This window comes from Schistocerca serialis, chromosome 1, assembly GCF_023864345.2.
Source record: "Schistocerca serialis cubense isolate TAMUIC-IGC-003099 chromosome 1, iqSchSeri2.2, whole genome shotgun sequence".
Classification (NCBI taxonomy): domain Eukaryota; kingdom Metazoa; phylum Arthropoda; class Insecta; order Orthoptera; family Acrididae; genus Schistocerca; species Schistocerca serialis.
The window spans coordinates 387,330,417-387,344,926 of NC_064638.1; the positions used below are offsets into that span (position 1 = coordinate 387,330,417).

Below are 14,510 nucleotides of genomic sequence, written 5' to 3' on the forward strand. Positions count from 1 at the left end.
CCGCCCCCGTAGGTGGGTGGTCGCCAGCACAGTAGCTCAGCGTGTTCGGTCAGAGAGCCGGTTGGCCTCTGTAATAAAAAACTGAGTGGAAGGATCAACCACCGAACTTGAACAGGATGTCTTTCGACGTCCGCAACGACCAAACACAGCGATCAATAACGAACAAAATGAAAAAAAAAAAATGTGGTCATCATGACAGAATGTTAATCCTAAGGGCCTGGGTTCGGTTCCCAGCTGGGTCAGACATTTTCGCCACTCAGGGACTGGGTGTTATGTTGTTCTAATTACCATCATTTCAACCCCATCGACGCGCAAGTCGCCCCAGTGGCGTCAAATCGAAAGACTTGCATTCGGCGAACGGTTTACCCGATGGGAGGCCCTAGTCACACGACATTAATTTTTCGTCACGTTATTTATGAATGACAGGAAAACGTTCGATTTCACCAGCGCTTAAGCATCACTATGATTTCGGCGAAACCGAAAGTTTTCCTGCTATTCATTAAGGACGTGACTGACTGCATAGGAAAAATCTTAAGAAAGCTGAAACACGTATGTAACGTAGCAGCGATGGTGAGGCACGTTAAAATCTTTGACCAGAGAGCCTATTATCGTGGTTAGTCTGCGCTTGACCGCGCGAGTGTTGCGAGCAGTACAGTAGTAGTCGTCGTGGAGTACGCGAGTAGCAGTAGGCCAGTGCAGTCTGTCGATAGCAGTATCTCAGTTCAGTTGCGTCCAGCAGTACGCGAGTAGCAGTAGGCCAATGCACTCGGTCAGTAGTAGCAGCCCAGTGCGGTTGTGTGATGTAGCCTGTCGGCAGTAGTGGTCTAGTCCTGTCACGGTCGCGAGCGGGACGCACTCGGCGAGCGTCGACATGGCATTCTGGTCAAGATGCTGAATGAGGTATATTGTTAATTAAGGTAATCATCAGATAATGTAAAGTTTATTTATTGTAATTAATTTCCAACAAATGCCCAATAATAATTTTGATTTCAAAGCAATTTTTACAAAAAAAATTTATTTAATTGAACTAACGATTTCGTTCCACTTCCCTTAAAGAAAAGTTTCAGTTAAATTTAAAAATAAAAAAAAAATATTATTTGCAATGCAGTTCCTCCAAGCCGTGCGCAACAATAAGAGCAGAAATTTGACAAGCAGTTTCAATGAGGTAAGAAATTAATTCTGATTTTTTTTTGCACAGGGCCAAAGATCGATATTTCGGTTTAATTGAATTATCATTATCACTGAGATTTTCTTATCACTGAATGGACTTTAATTTTTTTGTGAAGAACTTATATTTGAGTCAGATTGCGATTCTCATTTTTATTGTCATTAAATTTAATTGCTAGGGAGGTTACGTTTGGCTCCCATTCATTTATTATTTCTGTCTTTAAAATTTCAGTGGAGAGGTTACACTTAGCGCAATGTCCATTAGCATTCATAATTAAATATTGTCATATTTAAATTTTTGTGGGGAGGTTACAAAGCGGTACATCGCGGTAATTTACACACCCACACGGAAGATACAAGATCATCTAAAATCATCCAAGGATGCTCGCCAACCGCTGGAAAAAGCTGGAATTTATAGGATTCCGTGTAGTTGTGGGGAGGTGTACGTGGATACTACAAAAAGAACTGTCAAAATATGACTCGAAGAGCACAAGGGTAACTGCAGAAGAGAGAGATTGACAGATCAGCTGTTGCGGAACATGCTTTAGAGCCAGGAGACCACCACATTCATTTTGACCAGACTCGAGTACTGGCAGCCACAAACGGATACCACAAAAGTCTATACAGAGAGGCTGTAGAGATTGTGAAGCACCCCAGAAATTTTAATAGGAAGGAGGAGGACGTGAGATTGAATGAAATTTGGATTCCGGTGCTGAAGAAGACGTGTACAAGTCTTCCACCGTGGAATGATAGTAACAGCCGACGACGGCAGTCGACAACGGCCAGTTGCGCTCGCGTATTCAAAACATGTGATGTCACTCCACTGCGCGGAAGCTCGCAGAAGTGGAATTTTGCTGTAGTCAGTATCAAGCCAGAGTGTGAATCAGACATTCAACGACGCTACTATCCTCCTTGAAATTGTCCTCAGCAGATGGGGACGAAATTTGGGTTTTGAAGTAAAATTTCTTAGACCGCGGCATAATAGCCCGGAAGATTTTATTAATTGTGACAATTCCGTCCATAAAAGTTTACATTTTACAATATTTTTACTCTTCAAGATGTTTTTGAAACTTGGTATATTCTTGGAATTTATAGGTGCTGCCAATGAGCTATAGTTTAAGTTGTTCCTGAGTCGAGATTTTCAATTCGCTGTCAGAAGTCTACTAACAGACTGTTATAGACTTTTGCACCAGAATATAAAACTACATTCTGAACTCTAGACAGGGATTCAAGTTTTAAGTCTATTATTGTGGCAGTAAATTCTACAGTTCACCTCTAATTCACTGTTGTTATGAAACATATATTGTTTTAGAAAGTAAAACAAGTGTAAGAACCCCTATGTTCCTGAAGGCACTGCTGCAATAGCTTTCATTATCAACTTAAAACAATTTTCTGACGATTTTCTTTAGAATAAGTTGGACCTTCTTTTTTGCTATACTGTCACATAATAATGTGGCATAGGACAGTACTGAGTGAAAGATGCTAGCAATCCCTTTTGCAGGTCGACATAATGAGAGAGCTTTCCAAGCGCAAAGCAAATGGAACAGTTATCCACATGAAAGCGCCACCTTAGTTTGATGAAATTATTTCCGTCAGCAGCATGTAAAAGAGTAATTGTATGAAACTCTGTGTTAATAGCTGCAGTAATTTTCCTCAGTTGTTACCTGTATGCTTTTTTGTCATATAGATAAGTGAATATAGTTGTAAAAGAGTGGTAATAGTCATTGTTATAAAGGAGTGTGCAAATAATCTGCCACTTCCAAATCTAGATCCAACGAGTACAGCAGGGATGAGGAGCAAACTGTCAATACAAGACCATAAGCGAGAGCTATATCTTTTGTAATCCTCTTGGCCTTATCAAATAGATTTTGTTACTTCGTTTAGCTCTTTACAGTAAACAGTCTATAGCGAATTTTCTTTATTTTATTACCATTTCTCTATTTGCGATGGAGATAACTGTTAGCAACTTCTCTACTTCTCTGTTACAGGATTATAACCCGCTACCTTCTTATCTCGATTGCTGTATTTCTTGCTCTTAATTTTTCACTAACGTGTGACTCATACACGTTTCAGTAAGTTCAGCAATGAACTCTCTGGAGCACGCGTATCTACCATTTTAAAGTTCACTGTGCACACACAGACAAGAACCACTAGTGTGATCAAACAGCTGACCGAAAACTATTTCACACACCATATTTACAGTGATATTCTGTTCACATTCTATGGTTTGTCTCAGCAGATGTGGTTGGTTCCCATAGATTTGAACAGTTATACTCAGAACTCCAACTACAACTTCTAGGTTTGTGTACATCTCATATGTGGTCAGATTTCATGTACATAGGCAACGATTTGTCTGCGAAAATCCTTGCATACATCACATGTGTGCAATGATCTGTTTGGGCAGATGTGACGTATGCAGAGATTCATCTCAGTCAGGCCTTCATGTCAGTCAGTATCGCAAAGCCAGTCTGTGGTGAGACGCTGGTGGTGATCACCACCGTCTAACATAATAGCTGCGACACTCACTGATGTAAAAGTTGCTACCATTTGACAGCTGGAGTGACACTAGCCCTCCAAGCGGCGGGAAATGAGAATGTCAGATGCGTTGTAAGCATAATGTTTGTTTTACATCCCTTTCTTACGTGATTTACGAAATATCTGAATTACTTTTTTTCCTTCCAAGATTTTGTGTAATATCAGACGACATAGTTTCTACAAATGAACTAAAATAAGCTCAAGTAGGGATAAAAATCATGAATCCAGTTGCAAGTTACAACACATTCGTGAAGAAACACTTATGACGTTGCATAGAACTGCAGCTTACCACTTGATATCAAAAGAACATAAAAACACAGATTCACATTTAGGAAGCACAGACACACATCTCTATATGGAAAAGGCATCGATACCCCATTTTTCTTCCATAAGCCTACTGTGTTTTAGTCATTGTCACCTGTTGCCACAGGTACGACCTTCATCTTTATATCGTTCTAAGTGGCACGAACTACTGCTAAATAGTGGAAGAAGTACGCTGTGCATGTAACTTCCAAGTCCTCAAAGCCAATAACTCTGTCAGAAGTGCTGTCATATGTTACATTTGGTATTAGAGACATTTCATCCAATAACATATTCACTAGCTTATCAGTATCGGAGAAAAGCTGCTTTAAATGGCGAAGTATACAGTCACTTACCCCACATTTTATTTGTATGCTTCCACATACCACTGTAATGTCTGCACTGATGGAAGCATGAACCATTCTGACATAACCTGTGTTCCTGAGTGCTATAATGTAATAAATTTAGACCAAACAGCTTATTTTTGTCTTTTCATCTTGCATCAGGTTTCTCCTTCAATGGCATGCTAATCTGGCTTAACAACAAGTGAAGGGCACCTTTTTCTTTAAATTTCGGTATCCTCTAGTCTTCAAAATTTGTTTGTCCTTCTTCACTTGACCCATCTGATACAGTTTCTGTTGCTGTTTCTATTTAAAGTGATAGGCATTTTCCTTGTCCCGTAATGGTTTGTACGAAGTCTAGCGATCTGCACATTTCTACACTTCACACGCTTTTGCAGGACGTGAATACCTGCACTTAATTCTAACCACTTCATCGTCAAAGCAGGCCTGTGTTGACGATTCAGATGAATCTGGCGCTGAAATATGGAGAGTTGAAATGGCTGCTTCTGTGCCATGGAACTGTATTACAGCTTTAGACGAATTTTCGAACCTTTGTGGCAGTTTTTTTCTTCATCTTCAGTTGAGGTGGCTTATCTGGGATGTCAAACAGTGTGGGCACTGCATTCCAAACGAGTTTGTTGTTGTCTGCATTTATGAACTGTTTTTGTTCGAAATATAGCGAACAAAACTTAACATTATTATAAAGGGAAAAAGGGTCTTTTTTCATAAGATCCTCTTGTCTGGTATTCACTACCCGTATTCTGCTCCTAAAATGAAATATTAATCATTAATACACATGTAGTTTGTAAGCGAATCCTGATGATACAGTTTAGTAACATTATGGTCAATACCTGTCAGGGTCCTTAGGAAACATAGAAAAGAGACAGATGTGTTTCTTCTTCTTGTTATTGCTGCAGTTTATTGCGTTACAGACGCTCCCGTCTGTAAAAACCATTGTACAAACCAAAATAAAGAACTACTATTCGCTTTCGCTTTCACGATCGCGCCGAACTCAACAGCTTTACCACAGTCTAACGTAACAGTCGGGACACTCGCTGCCGTAAAAGTTGTTACAATTGACAGCTGGAGCAACACTAGCGCTCCAAGCGCATGTCAGATGCATCGCAAGCATAGTGTTTGTTTCGCATCCCTCTCCTGCGTGATTTACGAAATATTTGTTTTTTTTTTTTCCTCCAAGAGAGATGTTTCTAAAATGAATCTAAAATAAGCGCAAGTTGGGATAAAACTCATGAATCTAGTGGCAAGTTACAACACATTGGTTAAGGAACACTTGTGACATTGGACAGAACTGCAGCTTACCATGTTGATATCTACCGAATACAAACACATAGATTCACACATATGAAGCATAGACATGTACTACTACATGCAAAAGAGATCGACGATCCATTTGTCGTTCCATGGGCCTAGTTCGTTTTAGTCATTGTCGCTTGGTGCCATAAGTAAGACCTTCATCTTTATATTATTCTAAGTGGGACAGACAACTGTCAAACAGCGGGAGAAATATACTATGAGTGTAAACCCCAAGTCCTCAAACCCAATAACACTGTCAGAAGTGCTGTCATACGTATATTTGCCATTAGAGACTTTTCATCCAATGAAATATCCACCATTTAGCAATATCAGAGAAGTTCTGTACCTTTTGATTTAAAAGGTGGAACATATAGTCACTTATCCCACATTTTATTTGTATGTCTTCCACATCCTTTGTAATGTACACACTGATGGAAGCATAAAACATTCTGACAAAATCTTTACGCCTGAGTGCTGTAATATAATAAATTTAGAGCAAACAGCTTACTTTTGCCTCTCCATCTTGCAGATGGCATGCTAATATGGTTTAACAACAAGCCAAGGGCATCATTTTTTAAATATTGGGATCCTATAGTCTTCAAAATTTGTTTGTCCTTCTTCACTTGATCCTTCTTATACAGTTTCTGTTTCTACCTGTACTTAAAATGACAGGCACTTTACTTGTCCCACAACTGTTTTCCGCGAAACCTAGCGATTTGCACATTCTGATACTCTACACGCTTTTTCTAAACACGAATAACTGCACTTAATCTTACCAGTGCATCGTCAAAGCAGGTCTGTGCTGACGATTCAGATGAATCTGGCACTGATATATGGAAAGAGGAACTTTTGTGCCAAAGAAGTATTTTACAGCTTTTAACGGATTGTCGAACCTTTCTGGCGGTCTCCTCTTCATTGTCAGTTGAGGTGGCGTATTTGGAATGTCAGGCAGTGCGGTGAACTGCATTCCACACCAGTTTATTTTTGTCTGTAGCCATGAACTGGTTTTGTTCGACATGTAGTGGATAAAACTTAACATTACTATAAAGGTTAACAGGGTCTTTTTTCATAAGATCTCCTCTGCTATTCACTAGCCATTTTCTACTCCTAAAACGAAACAGTTATCATCAATACAAATGTAATTTGCAAGCGAATCTTAACGCTGAAGTTTAGTAACATGATGGTATATACCTCTGAGAATCCTTAGGAAACCTAAAAAAAGACAGATGTGGTATCTTCTTCCTGTTGTTGCTGCATTTTATTCCCGTTTGTAAAAAGCATTGTGCAAACCAAAATAAACAACCGCAATGTTCGCTTTCGCTTTCACGATCGCCCCGAACCTATCAGTTTAACTTACTGGCCGGTTGGCGCGTTACTGGCGCAGTAGGCAGCGACGTCGAGGTAAAGTGTCGCGACTGTTACGTTAGACTGTGGTTTTACTTACTGGCCCCTTGGCACGCTGCTGGCGCAAGAGGCAACAAAATCGAGGCGAAGTGTTGCTACTGTTATGTTAAATGTGGTGGTCACTGGTTGTACGAATTTGCCAATGATCTTTGGTGATTGGTGTTCATTGTCATTGCTATGATCTTTGCACAGGATTGTAAATGTTGCATTGACGGCGAGTGCTGTGTGAATGTTGAATTTTGAAGTGTGTTATTATAAACTGTTTATTGACAGCCTTAGCCTTAGGAGATCACCTTCGGCATGATGTTTAAGAGAAAGCTTGCAGCTCTTGAGTATCCAGTCAAGGATTTTAACGTCAACGGTTAGTAAGTAGTGCTGTAATGCATTTTTGCTCTTTTGCAAAGTGTCATCATCAGTCATGTTTCAATTATGGTTCAATATCCTGACATCTCGTAATTTGCAATAGCCGCAGCCATGGAAAGTTGCGCGAACGTATTTCAAGCATCAACTTTAGTCGACATTGTTAAGAATTTTACACGAAACAGCTTTTCATAAGCCTGTGTTTTATGATTTGCGATAACAACATAAAAAAGTTCTTACTTAGTGTGTACAAATTTTACTTCAGTAATAACTTTTTTCCAATTTACTGTGTAAGTTGATATTTCCTTTCGTTAATTTCCATTGTTAATTAAATGGAGTGCGTACACCAAACATTCGGGAGGACGACGGTTCAATCCCGCGTCCGGCCATCCTGATTTAGGTTTTCCGGGATTTCCGTAAATCGCCCCAGGTAAATGACGGAATGGTTCCTTTGAAAGGGCACTTCCTTCCAGTCCTTCCCTAATCCAATGAGACCGATGACCTCGCTGTCTGGTCTCCTTCCTCAAACAACCCAACCCAACCCGTACATCAAAACACAGAACATATTTGTGATTATAAAAGGTTCTTCATTTAATCGAAAGTAGGTTAGAATGCTGCCTGTTTTCATGGTAGCATAAGAGACCATTTAATTTTAATGAGCACTATTTGTTTAAGAATTATCAGTACAATGAATATAATAGTATGAGTTGTATGTGTATGCCAAGCCTCCTTAAATGATGTCCTGCTTATGTTTCCTCACATTATATCTGCAGCTATACTTCGCAAGCTACGCGACGGTGTGTGGTGTTGTGTACTTCTGGTACCGCTATCTATTATTCCCCTCGTTCTGTATTCCATTCACAAATGGGCCATGGAGATAATGATTGCTCCTATATCTCTGTAATAACTCGAATTTTCTCATTGTGATCATTTTGAAACACGTATATGGGAGGAGGTAATAATACCTTGCCTAACTCTTCCCAGAATTTACTCTCATGAAATTTCAAAAGTAACATAACTTAAATGTGGAAAGGATCCATTGAACAAGTCTTTTGGAAACCACTTCCATAGATGAATTAAATTTTTTAAAGGTGCTTCTTATGAATCTGAGCCTGGCATCCTTTTCATACTATTTATTTTATGGCTAGGTCATTCCACTTCATGCCGCTCTAGATCATTGTTTTCCAACCCGAGGGCAATTACCCCCTGAGGGGTAACAATGAGAAGTTGAATTGAATTTCTTGCAAGAAACTATTTTTTTTTTTAAAAAAAAAAAAAAAAAAAAAGATTGTTACTATTATCACTATTTCGTGAGACTTTAATACTGATTATAAAAATTACCAGAAATAACTAGCATTAACATGTTACACAGTGTGGTGGGAATTACATTTTATGAAACAAATGTGCAAACATCTTCCTCACATCGTCCACCCTTACTCACATGTAGTACATGTTCATGGCAGTAAAATCGGGGTGTTATATGCTTAAATATTTCATGAAAATGCCTTTTCCAAGTTCCCACAATAGACTGGAAATTGTTTCATTATTAACTTTACATCAATAAATGAACTAATTGACACCACAACACGACAGCAACTATGTAATTGTGACCACACTGCTGATGGCCAACATTGTATAATTATTATTATTAGTGGCAGTAATGAAACGCAATGCATTGGCAGCCCAAAGTCTTCCAATTTCTGTCAGTTCAGAGGTAAGAAGACTGCAGCCAAGTGATTTACAAGTAGTAGACTTAAGTACTGTCACATAGTTTTACTTAACTGATTTTAAATAGGGATGCAGGATATGTCTAAAGCAAATGTCATGAGAGATAGGAGTGCTGCAGGGGAAGCAAGCTTTGTAACAAGTATCAACCATCAATGTGGATAATTACCATTCTTTTCTGTGAAGGAGTTGCAGATAGCACTCATAGTGGATGGAGAATTCATAATTCTATAAAGCAAGTCATTATATCTAAGCAGTACCAATTGTCTAATTGACTCATTAGTTTTAGATTTAATACAGCATCTACATAAACAAAATTTTGTGTCTCGTCCATCATTTTAAAAATGTACCTGGTCGAGGGTTCCTCGTCCTCCTCTCCCAAAGTTTACTTTGTTGCTAATGTTGATGTTGGAGGAAAGGGGTTATAAACTAACGTCTGATTACACTCAGGAATAATGGTGTCAGTTGGGAACCACTGTTGTAGAATGGTCTCTTGTAGGCATGTTATGGTATTTACTGCTCTCAGTGATTTAACACCAATAGTGTAATTGTACAGCAGCAGACTTCTTCATCTATTTATATGCAACATGTTATATTTATTTACATTCAGGGTCATCAGCCAATTCTTGCAGCTGTCGTCAGTCCCTTGCAGGTCTTCCTGTAGTTTGTCACAGACTTAAGCCATTACTAACTTCTTATAGGCAATTGCATTATTTGTGAACAGTGTCATGGATCCTATGACATTATTCACTAGGCCATTATATATATTGTAAATGGTACCAGTCCTGTCACATTGCTTTGGGTTACTCTTTAAATTATCTTCACATCTGTCAATTTCGTTCCATTAAGAATATCATGTTGTCGACTTCTATCTGCAAGGAAATCCTGATTTCAGTCTCATGTCTTCTTTATTTCCCAGCAAGAGAGAGTGCAGAGTGTATTAAATGTCTTCCTGAAGTCAAGGCACACTTTGTCAACCAGGTTGCTGATTTCTACAGTGGTCTGGACTTCATGGATGAATGGAGCAAGCTGAGTTTTGAAAAGCTTGTGTTTGCAGAATTTATGGTGGTTTTTATAGAGGAAATTTTCATTCTACAAAGACACTATAATATATGAGCATAAAGCAAGTTTCATAATTCTACAGCAGATTGACATTAGTGATATGCCTATATATGCATCTGATATACTGTCCCCCTGGGAAACTGGGATGACCTGCACTTTTTTCGTTCTCTAGGTACCTGTTGTTGCTCCAGCGACATTCAGTTAACTGCTGTTAGAGGGGGAGCAAGTTCTTTCCCAGACCAGTAGTCTCCGTAGAATCTTACACCTATCTCAACCATTCGAGATTACTTTCACTATGAAGCAGTTGCAGTTTTTTTTCCCCCTATTCCATGATTATCTCAGTATCTGCTATTTTGGCATTTGTGCGTTGAATTAAAGGAGAAACCAAATTGCGACCTCCTGCAGTGAAATGGCTTTGAAAGACTGAATTCCATATTTCATCCTTGTCTCTTTAATCTTCCATCTCTGCCAGTATGGTCACTAAACAGTTCAACATAGATTTCAATCTGCGTGCTGACTTTACATAACATTAAACCTTTGTATTGCGTGCTGACTTTACATAACATTAAACCTTTGTAGGGTTGTTATTTTCTAATTCATTCAACATTACTCTCATTTGTTTCCTTACACTCATTTTTACTTTGTTCAGCTTTTATTTGCCAGCTAGATTTTTTTCACTTAAATTTGAGATGCTCTCATTGGTTTTGTATAAACTGTCTAACACAGCTATTAAACCACTGTGTGTCCTTCCCATTTGTAAAAACATTGCCTGTCACATACTTATCTTAGGTGCTTTTTATTTTTACCCATTTTTGCTCCACATCTTTATCCATACGAATTAAAATAAACTGAATACTGGATCCAGAATGAAATTTTCACTCTGCAGCAGAGTGTGCGCTGATATGAAACTTCCTGGTAGATTAAAACTGTGTGCCGGACCGAGACTCGAACTCGGGACCTTTGCCTTTCGCGGGCAAGTGCTCTACCAACTGAGCTACCCAAGCACGACTCGCACCCCATCCTCACAACTTTAATTCCGCCAGTACCTCGTCTCCTACATTTCAAATACTGGATGTCGACTACACAGACACTCTGTAATTTGTATTCTGTTTCTCTTGCTAAGCAAAAATATTTTCCTATCTTTACTACATTCCTAATAGTACCACTATCACTCACTCATCCTATCACAAATTATGATCACTGATGCCCTCCTGTGTGTTAATTGATTTCAGAAGTTCAGATGTGTTTCTTGAAGTAATTCCCAGAAAAGACATTCACAGTAACATCACACAAATCCCTGTTTACAGTACCAGTTTTGATTATGTCTCTTTCCAATAAACAGCCAGGAAATTGAAGTCCCTATCTCCCATTAGAATAAGGTAATCAGGAAGCTTATTCACAATACTCTGCAAGTTCTCTCTGAAGCCCTCTGCAACTACAGCTTCTGATGCAGGTGATGTTTAAAAGCTTCCCATTAACATATTTGGCCCAGCTTCCAGCTTTGATGTTTAACTTCACCCAGATTATTTTACATTAAGACTCCATAACAACCCCACCAAGTGGTAGAAAATTAATTCCTTACTTCAGTAAATACGCCGTCACCATTGGTGTGTAACCTGTCCTTGTGACGTATATTTCAATTTGAATTTAGGAGTTAGTTGCTGTTAACTTCTGGGTTCAATCAACTCTCTTCCTAGGACTATCTTGGCATTGTTACTTTCAATACTTTACCGTGGGTGCACCTGCAGAATACTTATATCGTACTAAACTTTTCCCCTAGTAGCGCTTCCTATATTGTTGTAGAATTGACAGATCATCCGGTTTAGACCTTTGACTCGGCTTCAAACCAGAGGATCACATTCAATAGCCACTAGCTGGGCATCCTCCCCATCCCGAACGGGACCTCACAGCGTACTTATCAAGTCCATGCTGGCCTTCTTTCCTGGTCTGCCTGCTATTTCTCTGAGGGGCTTTATTACCCACCTATGTAGGAGTTCCATTGACTGGCATATTTGGTTCTGCATTTGTCCAAACTTACCAGGAAAATCAGCCACTGGCCCAACAGTTGTGATGGGCCAGATGTGTTATCAACACTGGGTAGTGCTTTGTACCTATTGCTGACTAGTAGAGGGGCAGCTGTGTGGCCAGTTCTCACATCCACACTCCACCCAGAGATACACGAATCCACCACAGTCCACCATGCACCTTTCAGTGAAGACACCATGGTTAGATGTGCACTGGAAAATGTTGTGACAACGGGGATTCCAGAGGATACCAACATCACTAAAGGATTATGGCTTCCTCCATGTATTTGTGCAAAGCAATAGCGTGAAGTCTGTTGACCCCAGCCAATGCAGCTTCCAGCTATTTACAGGCAGGGACCAATTCTCCTAATGTCTGTACACAGCAAGCACAGTCCCTATCCGTTTTGTACTGTGTAAAAACAGTTTATAATAATTTAAAAATCAAAGCAGTCTGGACTAATTGAGAAGGAACAAATAGACCTCGACAAGAATTTTATTGCCTGACTGTGAAGTTGTGATGGGCACAAAATATAAACAAGAAAAATAAAATAAAGGTAACCTACCCATTACTTCATTAATGATTTTAAGCTTGTGTTGAGATGTATATTCCCATAGTTATTCTCTATATTTATGAATGATAGAGCGCGTACGAGTTAATGATTCTGTAATGTATTTCCCACAATTTCATTAAAATAAAGTCTGGAGTATTTATTTATTTATTTCATTTTATGACTGTAGGCACTTTAATGCGTAAAGCTTCATGGAGAAATATTGATGCTTTTATTACTTTCATATAATACTGATAAGAACTTCTAGCTCTATTGCTCTTGTTGTTTTATTAGGTCCTCAGTTATTTTAGTGAAAAAGCCATTGTAGGATTTAGTATGTTTTCTGGATGTAATGTCACTTCATTTATGTATAAAGTTTTGTATGCAGTATATTGCTTGTTATCAATTAAGTTCAAAATGCCTTTCTCATAATTATTAGATTCCTCCATTAATTAATTATTATGTATTAGGATGCGCTGAAAAGTAATGTGTCTGAATTTTGTATGTGAAAACTCTTAACGTTTTTTAAATAAAACAACATTATTAATATTCTAAATCTTTATTCTTCATGTTTATGAATTTGCAGCCCTCTGTAGCTAGTGGGCTCCGGATGTAGCACATAACATGGCATTGTGTAACATAATTATATGTGTGCAACAGAAACGGCGTGCTGTAACTGAGTTTCGAATTCAAAAAGTTCGTCCACACAATGAGCACCCTCTTCACTGAGATGACAATGCCAGTCCACACACAAGTGCTGCAATATATCTGAAACAATCCATCGTCTGGATTTCACTGTCCTTATCATCGTACGTACATTCCCAACTTTGCCTCATTCAATTTCCATCTGTTTCCAAAACATAAAGAACACCTTTGAGGACTTCTCTTTGTTAGTGATGAAGCAGTGCAAGCAGAAGGTTAGGTTGTGGCTCTGCCAACAGAGTAAAAAATTCTGCAGTGATGATATCAACAAACTGGTCTTTCATTGGGAGAAATGTGTACATTTCGAGGGTGACTGTGGTGAGAAATAAGTATGTAGATATGAAGAACAAAGATTTAAAACATTAATAATATTTGTTTTATTTAAAAAGCTGTAATAGTTTTCATATAAAAAATTGAAAGCCATTATTTTTCTTCACACCATCGTAAAATCCACTCTCATACAATCTATAATAGTTTGCTTGTTTTATTACTTTTCTATAGATTGCACAGCATTATTTGTTATGTATTTTAAAATTGTCAACTTCATGATTATTTGTGTAGTTATTTAGGTAGCACATGTTTGATTGTGTTAGACTTCAGATCAAACCCAGCGGTACTGGGTGTTGTCTTCGTCCCCTACCATATTGATGGTATGGCGTGTTGCACCCTAAAAGTGCAAAAAGAAAGAAAACAGAACACTGACAATGTTCTTTTTGCATCAGTGTTGTTCTAAATTAGGTTGGAAGGTGACAGGTGTGTGGTGAATTGGTGAAGCAGTTTCAAATGCTTCAGTTAATATGATTTTTCTACGTGCATCCATTTTGGCGAATGATTAGTAGACATAAGTAGTAGAAAGGGAGCCAAATAATACAAGAAAACAAAATCTAGTTATAAAAAGCTTTACTACAAATTTTAGGAATATGTGGTGTAAGAATATATGTGGTGTAAAGAACATTGTATGAAAGCCCTACTGCTTTATATAGACAGATTTTCTTCTTCTAAAGGACTCTTCATATCCTTCTGATGGC

At 38.6% G+C, this 14,510-nt stretch overlaps 1 protein-coding gene across 1 annotated transcript in view; it reads left to right on the plus strand.

Annotated features, from left to right (window-relative positions):
* The first annotated feature begins 7,230 nt into the window (after positions 1-7,230).
* Positions 7,231-14,510, plus strand: part of LOC126471100 (RNA transcription, translation and transport factor protein) — a 28,596-nt gene continuing 21,316 nt past the window's right edge. Inside the window, exon 1 of the mRNA XM_050099177.1 lies at positions 7,231-7,422. Within this exon, the coding sequence (XP_049955134.1) occupies positions 7,362-7,422 (61 nt within the window). The 5' untranslated portion in view covers positions 7,231-7,361. The remainder of the gene's footprint in view (positions 7,423-14,510) is intronic.